Source organism: Schistocerca americana, chromosome 4, assembly GCF_021461395.2.
Source record: "Schistocerca americana isolate TAMUIC-IGC-003095 chromosome 4, iqSchAmer2.1, whole genome shotgun sequence".
NCBI lineage: Eukaryota > Metazoa > Arthropoda > Insecta > Orthoptera > Acrididae > Schistocerca > Schistocerca americana.
This window is the reverse complement of record NC_060122.1, coordinates 737,368,896-737,387,751: the sequence shown is the minus strand read 5'-3', so window position 1 is coordinate 737,387,751 and position 18,856 is coordinate 737,368,896. Positions and strand designations below refer to the sequence as shown.

At 38.6% G+C, this 18,856-nt stretch overlaps 1 protein-coding gene across 3 annotated transcripts in view; it reads left to right on the top strand.

Moving 5' to 3' along the window:
• The window catches only part of LOC124612947 (Na(+)/H(+) exchanger beta-like), a 1,149,910-nt gene that overhangs the window by 1,053,924 nt on the left and 77,130 nt on the right, over positions 1 to 18,856 (top strand). For all 3 annotated transcript variants that reach the window (XM_047141462.1, XM_047141460.1, XM_047141461.1), the window contains exons 15-16: positions 99 to 281; positions 7,194 to 7,275. In XM_047141462.1, coding sequence (XP_046997418.1) covers positions 99 to 281; positions 7,194 to 7,275 — 265 coding nt within the window. The remainder of the gene's footprint in view (positions 1 to 98; positions 282 to 7,193; positions 7,276 to 18,856) is intronic.

Here is an 18,856-nt window from a genome sequence, read left to right as displayed (position 1 = left end):
CTTATATTTTGGAACAGACAGAATTTACAACATGTATATTGTAATATTAATTATCTGATGCACCTTCCTGTAATATTAATTTCATTCCACAATTTCAGATGCTGTGACAGTGGTGTTGTACAATACAATGGTCACATTTTGTGAGATGCCAGTTGTTCCACCTGAACAATTTGCTCTTGCAGCTCTTGCCTTCTTCACAGTCAGCTTGGGAGGTGCAACTGTTGGTATTATCTTTGGCCTGATCACTGCTCTTCTGACAAGAAGCACAACAGATGTCAGAGGTTTGTTTTTCTAGTAATATTTATGTATAGGCTTGTTCATAAATGAGCAACAATATTTTCAGTATGTTATGATACTCTGCACAATGAGTTAGTGGTCACAGTCACTTTTTATAGAAGACAGATTCTTTACAAAATAAAAACAAAACTAAAAAAGGAATTGGGAAATCAGCACTATGGAAAGAAGCAGCACACAACAGAGATCTCAAATCAGGGTGTCCCAGGAGTTCAGAGATATGACAGGAATCGTCATTTAAAGCAAAAAGGTCTAGTAAACTTGGACTCCAAAGTGACCATATAGTGAAGATGCTGAGTTGCAGATGAGCACAACAAAAAGACTGTCAAACAAAGCTTTTGAGCAAACAGGCCTTCATCAGAACAGACAACGCACACACACACACACACACACACACACACACACACAAATGCAACTCACACAGCTGAGCACAGTCTCTGGCTGCCAAGGCCATACTGCGAGCAGCAGTGCATGATGGGAGAGGCAAACTGGATGGTAGGGGTAAGGAAAAGGCTGTGGTCGGGAGGGAGAGGGATAGTGGGGTAATGGTGGGGGATACAGGACAAGGTGAGGAGATCTTGGATTGCCCATTGTTTGATTTGGGCTTTAAAATGCATACTTTGTGAGCTATGAGCATTTCTTCATCCTCAATATTCTGAAACAGTTCTCTTCTGCTACAAGCTCTTTGCTTTCAACATTTTGAGAGGAGGTAGTATGGACCAAAACAAAAGAAAATGAGGTCTAATAAATGGAAACCTTAAGAGCTACGAGCACCTGTTCAGTAGAAGAAATGGGTTTCACATTAGTGAAGGTGAACAGGTGCTCACAGTCTTAAGGAATGCATTTTAGAGCCTGTGTTTATTACACTTTTTTTGCTTTGAACGATCATTCCTGTTGTATCCCTGAATATTAATCATTCCTCCTGGGACACCCTGTATACGTAAAGTACAGCTGTCATCAATCCAAAGTTGTTTTCAACAGCACAGTGCATCACTAGTCATTGTTCTAATGGATTGCCATTGACTTCTTCCAACACTTGACCTGACTTACTCAATCCACTTATTGGGGGAGCTAAAATTTAATGTGGATTCCAAACCATGGTGTAATTTGGCATGTTTCATGTCAACAAACACTGCCAGAGGTGAATCAAGTGATAAGTGACAGACATAAATTCTGTGACTGAATGGAAGACCTTTGAATTTGTGGTCAGCACTGTACCACTGAGCCCCCTAGCCTTCAGTAGTTATTTTGAGGTGTAAAAGAGGCAGCATTTGGGAGATAAATACTAAAAATCATTACGCTACAAAAAGTGAAACATAGATTTTTCAGAACTCCTTGTAACTCAAATATCTATATCATATTTGAAAATGTACTTGTTTTGCTTACTGATTATGAATCATATATGTGTACTATGCATTTGTAAATTTCAATTACATTTTACTTTATTGACACCGACAGATTTATTCATTTAGGCATCATATTGCAATACGATTATCAGTTGTTCATGAAATTTTCCATTGTATTTAATAAGGCTATGTTATTGTTGATTCTTGTTGGTTGATTGATTTTATGAAATAGTACATATTAAGAACATTTTAAATTTATTATTATGTATTTCAGCCTCAAAACAGATGGTATCACTATCAGTTTTGACTTATTTTCAAATTATCATCAGATAAACTCGTCAACTGAAGAGGCCTGGAGAGGCACTTGCAGGGTAAACAATCTGCATTCTGATTCATGACTATCAGTGTGTAGAGATGTTTTCTCTCTGAGTACTTCTCCAGGCCACTTCAGTTACTGAGTTACTATGTAACACAATTAAAACAATGGTGATGATGTGGTAATATATTAAAAATGGTAATGATACCATTTGTGCAACCTTAGGCTGAAATACACTCTTTACTGCATGACCACAAAGGAACTGCCAGAATAGGAAGGTAATTGATAGATATGATGTACATGCACATACAAACAAATGATTACAATTTCAGAAAAAAATGGATGATTTATTAAGGAGAAAGAGATTCATGAATTGAGCAGGTCACTCATGCATTGGTCCATGTCTAGCCTTTATGCAAGCAGTTATTCAGCTTGGCATTGATTAGCAGAGCTGTTGGATGAGCTCCTGAGGGATACCATGCCAAATTCTGTCCAATTGCCACTTTAGATTATCAAAATTCTGGGCTGCTTGGAGGGCCCTGCCCATAATGCTCCTAAAATTCTCAGTTGGGAAGAGATCTGGTGACCTCACTGCCAAGGTATGGTTTGGCAAACATACAACTAGCCATAGAAACTCTTGTCATGTGTGGGAGGGCAATATCTTGCTGAAATGTAAGCCCAGGATGGCTTTCCCCAAAGGGCAACAGAACAGGGCATTGAATATTATCAACATGCTGCTATGCTGTAAGGGTACTGTAGATGACAACCAAAGCAGTCCTGCTAGGGAAAGAAATGGTACCCAGACTGTCTAGGGCATCTCCAGACATGTCTCCACTTTAAATGGTGGCGGTGGTTAGTGTTTAACATCCCGTCGACAACGAGGTCATTAGAGACGGAGCGCAAGCTCGGGTTAGGGAAGGATTGGGAAGGAAATCGGCCATGCCCTTTCAAAGGAACCATCCCGGCATTTGCCTGAAACGATTTAGGGAAATCACAGAAAACCTAAATCAGGATGGCCGGAGACGGGATTGAACCATCGTCCTCCCGAATGCGAGTCCAGTGTGCTAACCACTGCGCCACCTCGCTCGGTCCACTTTAAATCTCATTGACTGGAGTAGATTGTAATCAGTGATAAGTCCTGCATTGTACTGAGCCCCAATGACTAGCAAAGATATGTCTGGATACATCTTGGACAGCAGTGCCTGATTTCAGTCGTCTGCTAACAGAGTCCAAAAGTAAACATACGTAAACAGATCGGCCAGCATACAATGTCACTGTATAAGTAATGTTTCAAATTACATATGCCTCAGATTGGCACTAGGCCAGCTTAAATGCAGGATTCTGGCATGGTACTCCAAATGACAAGTGCCACCTGAGTAGTGACACAAAAACAGCCCTCTGGAGCAAGAGTTTGAAATTATGCATGCAGTCCTCTGGAATTTTATCCAAAACCAAGATATATGGCACAATATGGAATACCTTGTAGTAGATGATCCATAAAACACTAGAAAATGCCAGGGGATGATGAGATAATGATAGACAACCAGTTATAATAGTAGAGACCATATGGTGCATTGAGCACAAGGTACACTTGTGATCCTGTATTTGAGAGAATTCAAAAATATACCACTGCAAGGTCAGTTTTACTGAATAAAGTTACTCAGTTTGTAAAACAAACCAAAGAAAAACTTGGAGAAGGAATTAAAGGTCAGGGAGAGGAAATAAAAGCTTTTAGGTTAGCTGATATTATTGTAATTCTGTCAAGAGACAGCAAAGGATTTGGAATAGCAGTGAAATGGAATGGACTGTGTCTTGAAAGAAGGATCTCAGATGGATATTAAGAAATGAAATATAATGTTAATGAAATGTAGTAGAATGAAATCAGGTGATGCTGAGGAAATTAGATTAGGAAATGAGACACTAAAAGTGATTGATGAGTTTTGCAATTTGGACAAAAAAATAATTGATGATGGCTGAAGTAGGGAGGATATGAAATGTAGATGGGCCATGACACTAAAAAGGTTACTGAAAAAGAGAAATTTGTTAACATTAAATATAGATTAAGTCTTAGGAAGACTTTTCTGAAGCTATTTTTGTGGATTGTAGCTAGCCTTGTATGGATGTGAAACATGCACTATAAACACTTCAGACAAGCAAAGAACACAAGCTTTTGAAAGTTGGTGCAACAGAAGAATGCTGAAATTAGATCAGTATATAAGGTACTCATTACGGGAGCACTGAATAGTATTGAGGAGAAAAGAAATTTATGCCATGACTTGACTAAAAGAAAGGATCAGTTTATAGGATGCATTGCGAGACATCGAGGGATCATCAATTTAGTATTGGAGGAAAATGTGTGAGGTAAAAATTGCAAAAGGAAGACCAAGAGACGAATACAGTAAATAAGTTCAAAAGGATGTTGGTTGCAATGAAGACGCCTGCACAGGATAGAGTAACATGGAGAGTTGCATCAAATCAGTTTTTGGACTGAAGGCCACAACAAAAGTAGCGGTAACACTTAATCCCTGTCGGCTGGTGACCCAGTCTGCATAGGGGGAGTGGGGCCCTTTTTCTGTTGCCAAATTCTTTTCTGGCTGCAATAACATGTTTCCTCATAAAAACATGTTCTTGTAATTAAGAAAGTACTCCAGGCAACTCAAGTGCTACTGGATATGTTAAGGGTTCAAGTTTTCATATCAGATGATACAGCTTTAGATATCCTGACAAGAATGTAGCCTTTTCTATTCCTGTGTCAGAAATCTGTAAAATGGAATTGCAATCACTAGCACTAAGCCTCTTACTCTTATCTTCATTTGTTAAATGGTGAGAAAGCTGTAAATATGGGTGGCACAGAAAACATTCCTGTTACAATTGCTAACGTTTGTTGTGTCTGCAACATTGCTATCATTAGCTCCTGATAACTCTGCAGGGATGACTGTACAAGCGCATTATCAGGATGCAAGAGCCGTCAATTGTCTCGCCACATTTCAGGCCATTTCCTTCTCACAGGATTTAATGACATGATCCAACTGAAATGTTACATTCTTCTGCCATCTCTCAGACAGTCAGCCTTCAATTGGTACATGCAATTTTGTTTACATTCCTGATATGTACCCTGTTGACAAACGTCTAAGGACATTCCGAATGAGGGTCACCCATAACTTCCATCCAGCCATTTTTAAACCATGTGAACCATTTGTAACACCAAATACAGCTTAAGCACTCATCACCACAGGTTTTCTGTATCATTTGGTGTGTCTTTGCAAAGTTTTTCTTGAGTTTCATGCAAAATTTAATGCAGTAGCATTGTTCCACTAACTCTGCCACCTTGAAATTTGCAGACTGTGTAACACATCATTCTACTCAACACAGCACTGAACAATAACTAACAGACATACAACAGAGAAACTTCTGACAGTTTCTCATTAAATATGGATGTGTGCAAGGATGTCAACCACATTTTGCTCCAGCACTCCATTGGTGTGAAATTATGAAAGTTCCAGAATTTTTTGAATGGACCTAGTATGCAGATTTTGGCAGGGTCCCATCAGAGTGTACTCCCGGTGAAAAGCCCCATGTAGATAATGGCACCACAGTGACTGACAGTAATCTTTCTCCACCCACTCAGTTTCCAGAGTGATGCAGGTCGGAACTGTTACACATATCTTAAAGATTTTTTTCCTCAGAATGAAATTTTTCACTCTGCAGCAGTCAGCACTGAGATGGGTCATCTTAACAACTTTAATGTGTATACCACACCACTACTCTTATAAGAATTTCAGTATTATGAAAAGGTTAGTTGCTACTCACCATATAGTGGAGATTATGAGTCATAGACAGGCACAACAAAAAGATTGTCAGAAAATGAGCTTTCAGCCAACAAAGCCTTCATGGGAGACAGAACACACACACACACACACACACACACACACACACACACACACATGAGCACAGTTTCTGGTTGCTGAGGCCACAATGTGAGCAGCAGTGCATGATGGGAGACACACCCCGGTGGTGGGGATAAGGAGGAGGCTGGGATGCGAAAGGGGAGAGATGGCAGGGTAGGGGTGGGTACAGAACATTTTCGCTTGTTGTAGCATATAAGAATGATGTGGAGAGAGGGCTAGGTGCAGTCAGGAGCTTAGACAGAGGGTGGGGTGTTAGTGGAAAGATCAGAGTGTGTATATTCTCCAACAGAGGCCTTGTTGACCAGAAGCACATTTTATGATAGCCGATGTATGACTTAGTATTTCTACTACATGTATGACTCAGTATTTCTACTGCATGCTGAGCAGCAACTACCCTTTTCCTAATATTGTTACATTCTATCCTGGATTTGCCATTGTTGAATATTACATAGTCAGTAAACTTCCAATAAAGTTATGCTCACAGAGTACAAAAAGCTTTCATTTTCCACAATCTCTTGTACACATTTTCAAACCCATAAGGTTTTGTTAATTTTTCAACTCTGTCATCTTTTGAGAGTAAGCACACCAAGCAAGGGAACATAATAGTAACGTGCTAGACTCATATTCAGGAGTAGGTTTCAAGTCATCTTCTTGGTATCCCTAATTTGGGTTTCTTTAAATCAGTGGACATGATTACTGGCAAAGTTCATCTGAAATGGCTTTAAATATTTCATGCAACCACTCCTCCCCCTACTGTCTTGACCTGAAGCTTCTTTAGAGATTGCTTGTCTGGGAAGATGCTTAGGTAATTGTAAATATAATGATGCAGTGAAAATGACTAAATAAGTGGCACCAAACCTCCCCTCATTTATGTCTTTCTCAAGACTTATTTAGCAGAACATTGCACTTCTAATGTTAGGATTCATTCTTGTGACACAATATGTAAATATTGTATTTTGTATACACATTGAATTGTATAAATATGTATTTTGTATACACATTCATTTCTAAATTTGGAGTGTGAGTTTTGCTGGGGGTTTTCACATGTGCATGGAGCATATAGCTGCACCAAAGGTATGTACAATGTAGGGAAAGATGGATTGCTATGTACCACAATGAATATACATTAAGTTGCATACAGGCACAATTAAAAGACACATGTTTATTTTATTTTCTTATTTCTTGTTGTTAATCTATGTAGAGTAGAGCACAGCATAAAATATTATTAGGGAACAATAACTTTAAAATATGTAGTTCTGTTCATATACTTACAGAAAGGAAATTGTTGGGTGTCTACATTAACATTATAGAATTTATTTTGATTTTCAGTTGTGGAACCTCTTGCTGTGCTGGGAGTAGCATACCTCTCCTACATTACCGCTGAATTAGTGCACTTTTCAGGAATCATAAGGTAAGAACAGGTCATAAATGTTGCAGTGCTTCTTGATTGTTTCCAATTTATGACCTTCTTGTGCTACTTGAGAATTTAGAAGATGTGGTCAGTTCCATCCATGAGAGAATGTTGTTGTTGTGGTCTTCAGTCCTGAGACTGGTTTGATGCAGCTCTCCATGCTACTCAATCCCGTGCAACCTTTTTCATCTCCCAGTACCTACTGCAACCTACATCCTTCTGAATCTGCTTAGTGTATTCATCTCTTGGTCTCCCTCTACGATTTTTACCCTCCACGCTGCCCTCCAATACTAAATTGGTGATCCCTTGATGCCTCAGAACATGTCCTACCAACCTATCCCTTCTTCTGGTCAAGTTGTGCCACAAACTTCTCTCCTCCCCAATCCTATTCAATACTTCCTCATTAGTTATGTGATCTACCCATCTAATCTTCAGCATTCTTCTGTAGCACCACATTTTGAAAGCTTCTATTCTCTTCTTGTCCAAACTATTTATCGTCCATGTTTCACTTCCATACATGGCTACACTCCATACAAATACTTCCAGAAATGACTTCCTGATACTTAAATCTATACTCGATGTTAACAAATATCTCTTCTTCAGAAACGCTTTCCTTGCCATTGCCAGTCTACATTTTATATCCTCTCTACTTCGACCATCTTCAGTTATTTTGCTCCCAAAATAGCAAAACTCCTTTACTACTTAAAGTGTCTCATTTCCTAATCTAATTCCCTCAGCATCACCCGACTTAATTCGACTACATTCCATTATCCTTGTTTTGCTTTTGTTGATGTTCGTCTTATATCCTCCTTTCAAGACACTGTCCATTCCATTCAACTGCTCTCTTCCAAGTCCTTTGCTGTTTCTGACAGAATTACAATGTCATCGGCGAACCGCAAAGTTTTTATTTCTTCTCCATCAATTTTAATACCTACTCCAAATTTTTCTTTTGTTGACTTTGCTGCTTGCTCAATATACAGATTGAACAACATTGGGGAGAGGCTACAACCCTGTCTCACTCCCTTCCCAACCACTGCTTCCCTTTCATGTCCCTCGACTCTTATAACTGCCATCTGGTTTCTGTACAAATTGTAAATAGCCTTTCGCTCCCTGAATTTTACCCCTGCCACCTCTAGAATTTCAAAGAGAGTATTCCAGTCAACATTGTCAAAAGCTTTCTCTAAGTCTACAAATGCTAGAAACGTAGGTTTGCCTTTCCTTAATCTTTCTTCTAAGATAAGTCGTAAGGTCAATATTGCCTCACATGTTCCAGTGTTTCTACGGAATCCAAACTGATGTTCCACGAGGTCGGCTTCTACGAGTTTTTCCATTTGTCTGTAAAGAATTCGCGTTAGTATTTTGCAGCTGGGACATATTAAACTGATTGTTCGGTAATTTTCACATCTGCCAACACCTGCTCTCTTTGGGATTGGAATTATTATACTCTTCTTGAAGTCTGAGGGAATTTCGCCTGTCTCATACATCTTGCTCACCAGATGGTAGAGTTTTGTCAGGAATGGCTCTCCCAAGGCTGTCAGTAGTTCTAATGGAATGTTGTCTACTCCCGGGGCCTTGTTTCGACTTAGGTCTTTCAGTGCTCTGTCAAACTCTTCACGCAGTATCGTATCTCCCATTTCATCTTCATCTACATCCTCTTCCATTTCCATAATATTGTCCTCAAGTACCTCGCCCTTGTATAGACCCTCTATATACTCCTTCCACCTTTCTGCTTTCCCTTCTTTGCTTAGAACTGGGTTTCCATCTGTGCTCTTGATATTCATACAAGTGGCTCTCTTTTCTCCAAAGGTCTCTTTAATTTTCCTGTAGGCAGTATCTATCTTACCCCTAGTGAGATAACCCTCTACATCTTTACATTTGTCCTCTAGCCATCCCTGCTTAGCCATTTTGCACTTCCTGTCGATCTCGTTTTTGAGACGTTTGTATTCCTTTTTGCCTGCTTCATTTACTGCATTTTTATATTTTCTCCTTTCATCAATTAAATTCAGTATTTCTTCTGTTACCCAACGATTTCTACTAGCCCTCATCTTTTTACCTACTTCATCCTCTGCTGCCTTTGCTACTTCATCCCTCAAAGCTACCCATTCTTCTTCTACTGTATATCTTTCCCCCATTCCTGTCAATTGTTCCCTTATGCTCTCCCTGAAACTCTGTACAACCTCTGGTTATTTCAGTTTATCCAGGTCCCATCTCCTTAAATTCCCACCTTTTTGCAGTTTCTTCATTTTTAATCTACAGGTCATAACCAATAGATTGTGGTCAGAGTCCACATCTGCCGCTGGAAATGTCTTACAATTTAAAACCTGGTTTCTAAATCTCTGTCTTACCATTATATAATCTATCTGATACCTTTTAGTTTCTCCAGGGTTCTTCCATGTATACAACCTTCTTTCATGATTCTTAAACCAACTGTTAGCTATAATTATGTTGTGCTCTGTGCAAAATTCTACCAGGCAGCTTCCTCTTATTTCTTAGCCCCAATCCATATTCACCTACTATGTTTCCTTCTCTCTCTTTTCCTACACTCGAATTCCAGTCACCCATGACTATTAAATTTTCGTCTCCCTTCACAATCTGAATAATTTCTTTTATTTCATCATACATTTCTTCAATTTTTTCGTCATCTGCAGAGCTAGTTGGCATATAAACTTGTACTACTGTAGTAGGTGTGGGCTTCGTATCTATCTTGGCCACAATAATGCGTTCACTATGCTGTTTGTAGTACCTTACCCGCATTCCTATTTTCCTATTCATTATTAAACCTACTCCTGCATTACCCCTATTTGATTTTGTGTTTGTAACCCTGTAGTCACCTGACCAGAAGTCTTGTTCCTCCTGCCACCAAACTTCACTAATTCCCACTATATCAAACTTCAATCTATCCATTTCCCTTTTTAAATTTTCTAACCTACCTGCCCGATTAAGGGATCTGACATTCCACGCTCCGATCCGTAGAACGCCAGTTTTCTTTCTCCTGATAACGACATCCTCTTGAGTAGTCCCCGCCTGGAGATCCGAATGGGGGACTATTTTACCTCCGGAATATTTTACCCAAGAGGATGCCATCATCATGTAATCATACAGTAAAGCTGCATACCCTCGGGAAAAATTACGGCTGTAGTTTCCCCTTGCTTTCAGCCATTCGCAGTACCAGCACAGCAAGGCCGTTTTGGTTATTGTTACAAGGCCAGATCAGTCAATCATCCAGACTGTTGCCCTTGCAACTACTGAAAAGGCTGCTGCCCCTCTTCAGGAACCACACGTTTGTCTGGCCTCTCAACAGATACCCCTCCGTTATGGTTGCACCTACGGTACAGCTATCCGTATCGCTGAGGCACGCAAGCCTCCCCACCAATGGCAAGGTCCATGGTTCATGGGGGGGGGGCCATGAGAGAAGGTGGACTATATTTTCTTCTGTTGTGGTTTGATAAATGATTCTTTCCTTTCCGACCTCAAATAAGTTATTCAATAAAGTATGCCATTTGCATGGTACTAATAATTAATTTGTCACTAGTAATTTGTTAAGGATTGCACAGTGATCCAAACAATTTATTTTCTGCTATCCAGATTATTTAGAAAAAAAATATCTTTTGGCTGTAGTAATTAACATTGAAGTTTAAGACACTAAAAATTAAGTTGATCTAGTAAATGTGTAGTTTATGAGAAACTCATTTCATTGTTTTTGCATGCCTTTATTTCATGAGCTTGCTGTACTATGGTGAGGTGTAAAATTTTTAAAAGCTTTTATTGCCAATTGCATAGTCCTTCTACATGATTTTGTGTGGGCAGGAGATACCTACTGAAAATTATTTTCTGTCATAGTTTCATAATTCCTTGAAAAAAATTTATTGGATCAATTGGTGCATTTACAGACACAGCCTTAAAATCTCTAGTATCATAAAAACAAATCACTGTAATATTACAAATAACAGATTCCACAGAGCACTTGCAGAACTCATTTTTAGTTGCTGAAAAAGTTTACCCAGTCTTGGAGAAATTCCTCTGAATATTATTCTGTAATAAGGCAAAGAATTAAAACAATGGAGTTGGTTGTCCTACACATCAAATCAAATAAAATGTTAAGTGTGATCTGTCTGTATTTAATACTGTGTTACATGGGTACTTGAAGCATATCTCTTACACTTGTTTGCATTCTGCCAACTCCCATTTCTGTCTCTTCTCCTCCTCATTCCACCTCCCTCCCTCTCTCTTTCCCACTCCCTCCCTCCCTTCTCCCCCCTCCCCCATCACTCTCTATTACTCCCCCCCCCCTACCCCCACACCCCTCCATCAACACTACCCTCATTTCTGAACTTGGGTGAAGGATAAGACCCTCTTTTCTGAATTTAGGTGAAGGATAAGCACAACAAAGATAAAAGTTGTAGCTGATTATTAATTCAATCATGGTTACAATTTAATAAATGTAAATACTAGTTTTGGCCATTGTGGGTTACCTTCAGATCTTTTCAACTTTGTTACACTACAACTCTTGAACTTTGTCACTGTATATTGTTGTCTTGGCATTAAAATGCTGCTAAGACTTTTACTACAAGAAGGGGCAGATTAAGGGGACATATTCTAAGGCATCTGGGAATAGTTCAGTTGTAAATGGCAAGAGATGTAAGGGGAAAATTGCATTAGCAGACAAAGATTACAATAAATGTGTGGTAGGTGTGATAAACATACAAAGGAGGAAAAGATTAGTGTAAAATGGTAAGAGATGGAAAAGACAGTTTTTCAATGCTATACCTAAAGGAAAGAGAATTAAAATTCTTGAAGTTTATATGTCACCATGGATACTATACCCTATACATGAATATCACTATAAACATGATATTGCTGTCATAGAACACTATCTTATTATTACAATACCAAAACTATCACATTCTTCCTAATCCACATTCCAACCCATAGTTATTCCTCCTTTGAAGGATAAATCTACAAAAAATTGTGGAAGAGCCTTGGGTACTTACGTGGCATCTTTCTGTGTGAACCTATGTGTGGATCACCATTAATAATCCATCCTCTCAGACCAATGCCTTAAATTCCTCAATTTGTTGAGATTCATTGGTGATATATTTATGATCTGGACATATTGCAAGGATGACATCTACTCTTTGTTTCTTCATAACATCCAATTATACTCTCAAATTCACTTACCTGGCTCTTCTCATTTTGATGAGTTAGTCCCTGGGTGTTGGTTTGCACCTCTCAGATGCTGCCATGAAAAGCTCTGTATCAAATGTACCAACCACTATCAATACCTCAAGTTTGACAGCTATCATTTATTCTACATTAAAAATATCTCCTCTATAGCTTTGACAACTGTTGACACCAATTATAGAGTGGGAAGCAGGAGTTATCCTAACACACTGATAAAACTGAAGAATCTTTACAGACCGATGAACAAATTGTACTTTCATCTTGATAGTTGATAAATGGATTTTCTACTGTACAATAGTCACAGGCATTTTCCTTCTGATGAAATGTAGGGCTATGTGTGAAACCAATCAAATCAGATGTCAGTGTTGCTGATATTACTATGCTATATTATATATGGGAAGACAACCTACCAGTTGTCTACTGTTCACTGTCATTTTCCACACTATTCCTCTTCTGTCCCAACATTATACTTCTCCTTGCATAATCTCTCTCTCTCTCTCTCTCTCTCTCTCTCTCTCTCTCTCTGATTCCACCCTGTTAATTTTGTGACCGTTATAAAATAAATCCAAATGCCTCTGTCTGTCTTCTCCTGTCACCTATTATTCTCTCCCTCTCATAGCCACACATGTCTCTCTCTTCCTTAATGCACGTCTGACTGGGCAGTCCCGGGTAAACAGTCAGTGTAGCCACAGTGGCACAGGTGTGTACAATGGAATCTCATTAGCACATTCCTCATTACCAATTGCGTTAAATGCATATTAAAATGAATCATTCATATGTTCTCCCACACTACTTAGTGTGTTCAAATTTTGCAGTATTATTACCATTTGGTAGCTGTCATCTTTGCCGCAGAGAGATCTAGGAATGGTTGGAGTAGGACGTTTGCAGCCATGGGGTGAGGAAATGCATGGGGACCCTTTACTGTTCAGTGCTGGCAACTTCATGTGTCGTATGTATCATTTGCTTCAGTAGATATGACATATGAAACTAGTTTGAATAAGTTGGTGGTAGCTCCGACGGCTTCTGAGATCTACCAACAAGTACCAATCTTTGGCAGGCATGAAGTTGTAGCAGTCAGACAATAAACCATATATTTATCATTGTGTAAGACAGTTTCTAATGTTCCTCGTTCATATTTAGTGACTGAATCTCAGTGCATGATTTTTTTGTGTCATACGGTGCAACAATATAGCATGGACAAAAAGACAGTGAGACAGTTAATAAACAAAGAAAAGTGGACCGCTATTCAGGAAGTGGGCAAAAATTCACAGATGAAATGTGTTGATATTCCACAAAAACTGAACATTCCTCCATATTAAATACAGTAGTGAGCAAACAAAAAATAATTAAAACAGCATGTCTGGAGAAGAACACAGTAAACAAAAATAAGTATATGAAGGTCAGTTTCCAGAACTGGAAAACATGCTAATCAAGTGAGTAAAACAATCTCATGCTTCAAATATTTCAGTTGATGGTACTTTGATTCTTGCTAAAGCAATATACACTGGTGTGCAAAACTTATGGGCATATTGCCTCCTTTCACCATAAGTAATGTACCCAGGAACTTTAATGAACATGATTCTTTTAGTGGTTTCAGTGTTACGATATGGAGAGGCATAATGTTGAATGGGTGTATTGGCCTCTAAATCTTTGAGCACAGTACATTCACTGCTCAATGTTATTGTGACACTGTACTCCTTCCCCATGTGCTTCTTTTCAGGGTTGCATTTTGCTCTGACTTCATTTTTATGAATGACAAATTGCAACCAAATTGGACAGTGCAAGTGGAGAAGGCGTTGGAACCAGAGGATATTTGGCAAATGGACAGGTCTGCTCACTGACCCATTGTGTATTCCATTAAGCAAGTGTGGGATGCATTGGGAAGATGTATTGCAGCATGTCTACATGCACTGATGACTATCTAACAGCTGTCAACCAGACTGCTGGAGGAATGGAATGCCCTACCATAAGAACTCTTTACCAGCCTCGTGACCAGCATGCTTTGCTGTCTGTGGTGGTCACACACCCTATTAAGATTGATGTCTCATCTTTTATAATGTCCAGGAGATCACTATAAATTGAGATGACTTCAGGGTAATTATTGTTTGTGAATAAAAGTATAATTCTGATCATCTTATTGGGCATTTCTTGCAGTTACCTTCTGTACTGTAATGTAGCAGTTCTTTTTATGTATAGTCCAAGTTTCATTGAGCTTTGTTATTTGACTGTGACACATCTTGTAAATGTGACTTTCATTCTTAAGTTTCACACGTTAGTGTATTTGGTACAAAAGGTGGAACTCACAGATTTCAGAGTATCCAGTGGTTATATTGAAAGTTACTGACACAATTTACTGAAGAAATATGTTCAAGGTAATCCTGGAAGTGTAAACATTGGCACTGTTCAGTCATGGAAAAACACTCTTCCATCAGTTATAGAAAGGTACAGCCCCAATGAAGTTTGTAATGCATATAAAATGGACTATTTTTTCACCTTCTGCCTGGCAAGGTGCTAAATACTATGGGAGAAAATTTAGTAAAAAGTGGCTAACTGTCTTATCATGTTATATTGAAAGTCAAACAGAAAAACTGGTGCCACTAATAGCTGAAAAGGTGAAGAGTCCATGATGTTTCAAAAATTTGTTGACATTTCCATGTAAATATGCATCTAATGCAAAAGCATTAGTAACAACAACTATATTCAAACATTTCTTGCATGCCTGGGATGTGAGGCTGTATGTTAGAAATAAGAAAGTCATCCTGTTTATTGACTAACATGCAGTGCATCCCTAAATTAAGTCACAGCTATGCAATACAAATGTGTCTCTTCCTCCCAACTGTGTAAGCTACTTTCAGCCATTTGACCAAGGCATTATAAATTGACTGAAAGAAAAATATAGGAAGATACGTGTGCCTTTCTTTGTTCTGCAATGAGAAATGTAACGATCTTGAACACTATGTATTTTGTAAGAAGTGCCTGGGATTTCATGCAAGAATCCACAATCTCAAACTGCTTCAAGCCTGGCATTCATCAGATGCTTACAGAAGATATCACACCAGAAGAAAAGGTATTACAACTGAACAAGGCAGCAAATAATGGGACAAGAAGAAAACTCTGAACATTAGCTTCAATGCATATGTTGCATGTAATGGACATATTGCCACCTGATGGTGCATGACAAGTGATGAAGTCCTGCAGGAACAGATGGCGGAGAAACAAGAAGAAAGTGAAGATGAACCACAATCTTTGCCTGTTCCTACAATATCAAAAGCTGTTGAAGCAATAGACACTGTTAAATATTATGTGTTGAGCTTTGAAGTCAATGAAGAAGTAAGGAATGTATTAACTAAGAGGGAGAATACAGTATTCAAATTAGGTCTAAAGAAACCATAAACTATTGATGTTGTTGTTGTTGTTGTGGTCTTCAGTCCTGAGACTGGTTTGATACAGTTCTCCATGCTACTCTATCTTGTGCAAGCTTCTTCATCTCCCAGAACTTACTGCAACCTACATCCTTCTGAATCTGCTTAGTGTATTCATCTCTTGGTCTCTCTCTATGATTTTTACCCTCCACGCTGCCCTCCAATGCTAAATTTGTGATCCCTTGATGCCTCAGAACATGTCCTACCAACTGGTCCCTTCTTCTTGTCAAGTTGTGCCACAAACTCCTCTTCTCCCCAATTCTTTTCAATACCTCCTCATTAGTTATGTGATCTACCCTTCTAATCTTCAGCATTCTTCTGTAGCATCACATTTCGAAAGTTTCTATTCTCTTCTTGTCCAAACTATTTATCATCCATGTTTCACTTCCATACATGGCTACACTCCATACAAATACTTTAAGAAACGACTTCCTGACACTTAAATCTATATTCAATGTTAACAAATTTCTCTTCTTCAGAAACGCTTTCCTTGCCATTGCCAGTCTACATTTTATATCCTCTCTACTTCGACCATCATCAGTTATTTTGCTCCCCGAATAGCAAAACTCCTTTACTACTTTAAGTATCTCATTTCCTAATCTAATTCCTCAGCGTCACCTGACTTAATTTGACTACATTCCATTATCCTCGTTTTTCTTTTGTTGATGTTCATCTTATATCCTCCTTTCAAGACACTGTCCATTCCGTTCAACTGCTCTTCCAAGTCCATTGCTGTCTCTGACAGAATTACAATGTCATCGGCGAACCTCAAAGTTTTTATTTCTTCTCCATGGATTTTAATACCTACTCCGTATTTTACTTTTGTTTCCTTTACTGCTTGCTCAATATACAGATTGAATAACATCGGGGAGAGGCTACAACCCTGTCTCACTCCCTTCCCAACCACTGCTTCCCTTTCATGCCCCTCAACTCTTATAACTGCCATCTGGTTTCTGTACAAATTGTAAATAGCCTTTCGCTCCCTGAAATTTACCCCTGCCACCTTTAGAATTTGAAAGAGAGTATTCCAGTCAACATTGTCAAAAGCTTTCTCCAAGTCTACAAATGCTAGAAACATAGGTTGCCATTCCTTAATCTAGCTTCTAAGATAAGTCATAAGGTCAGTATTATTCTACAGAATCCACACTGATCTTCCCCGAGTTCGGCTTCTACCAGTTTTTCCACTTGTCTGTAGAGAATTCGCGTTAGTATTTTGCAGCTGTGACTTATTAAACTGATAGTTCGGTAATTTTCATATCTGTCAACACCTCCTTTCTTTGGGATTGGAATTATTATATTCTTCTTGAAGTCTGAGGGTATTTCACCTGTCTCATACATCTTGCTCACCAAATGGTAGAGTTTTGTCAGGACTGGCTCTCCCAAGGCTGTCAGTAGTTCTAATGGAATGTTGTCTACTCCTGGGGCCTTGTTTCGACTCAGGTCTTTCAGTACCCTGTCAAACTCTTCATGCAGTATTGTATCTCCCATTTGATCTTCATCTACATCCTCTTCCATTTCCATAATATTGTCCTCAAGTACATCACCCTTGTATAGACCCTCTATATACTCCTTCCACCTTTCTGCTTTCCCTTCTTTGCTTAGAACTGAGCTTCCATCTGAGCTCTTGATATTCATACAAGTGGCTCTCTTTTCTCCAAAGGTCGCTTTAATTTTCCTGTAGGCAGTATCTATCTTACCTCTAGTGAGATAAGCCTCTACATCCTTACATTTGTCCTCTAGCCATCCCTGCTTAGCCATTTTGCACTTCCTGTCGATCTCATTTTTGAGATGTTGGTATTCCTTTTTGCCTACTTCATTTACTGCATTGTTATATTTTCTCCTTTCATCAATTAAATTCAATATTTCTTCTGTTACTCAAGGATTTCTACTAGCCCTCATCTTTTTACCTACTTGATCCTCTGCTGCCTTCACTATTTCATCCCTCAGAGCTACCCATTCTTCTTCTACTGTATTTCTTTCCCCCATTCCTGTCAATTGTTCCCTTATGCTCTCCCTGAAACTCTGTACAACCTCTGGTTTAGTCAGTTTATCCAGGTCCCATCTCCTTAAATTCCTACCTTTTTGCAGTTTCTTCAGTTTTAATCTACAGTTCATAACCAATAGATTGTGGTCAGAGTCCATATCTGCCCCTGGAAATGTCTTACAATTTAAAACCTGGTTCCTAAATCTCTGTCTTACCATTATATAATCTATCTGATACCTTCTAGTATCTCCAGGATTCTTCCATGTATACAACCTTCTTTTATGATTCTTGAACCAAGTGTTAGCTATGAATAAGTTATGCTCTGTGCAAAACTCTACCAGACGGCTTCCTCTTTCATTTCTTACCCCCAATCCATATTCACCTACTATGTTTCCTTCTCTCCCTTTTCCTACTCTCGAATTCCAGTCAGAGGCCACCTACTGTTACTCCTGTCTAGTTAATTGATAAATAATTACTGCTTTACTACTACACATTCTATTTAAATTTATAATTTTTCCATGGTTCTCACTCTACTTCCTGTGATCCAAATATAAAGCATAAATAATATGTTCACTGTTCAAGTGCTCAAATTTTTTGCACATAGTCATAATACCACCAATAAAAGTAATATGAATCTGTTTTGTCAAGCTCTGTTTAATTACATAACTTTTTATATATGTTTACCACGTTATGAGTCTTGTCTTTGAATTTTCAAGCTATATTTTGTTATCTTTATATGTTACCTACAGCAACTGGCATGAAATGTAAAAAATTATGTATTTAATCAAAGAGTAGCATTTTATTCTCCATTTTTAGACAGAATATGTTGACGATAATTTATTGACATTGCTTTGTGAGTAAAAAGTGAAGCATTGGTACTTGTCACATAACCTGAAAGATACATTGCTGGATGTGAGGCAGTAATGTTTTTCTGCTCTTCTATTGCTTATTTTTGTTCCTTGTATTTCTCACCTTTCAATCACACATGTCTATA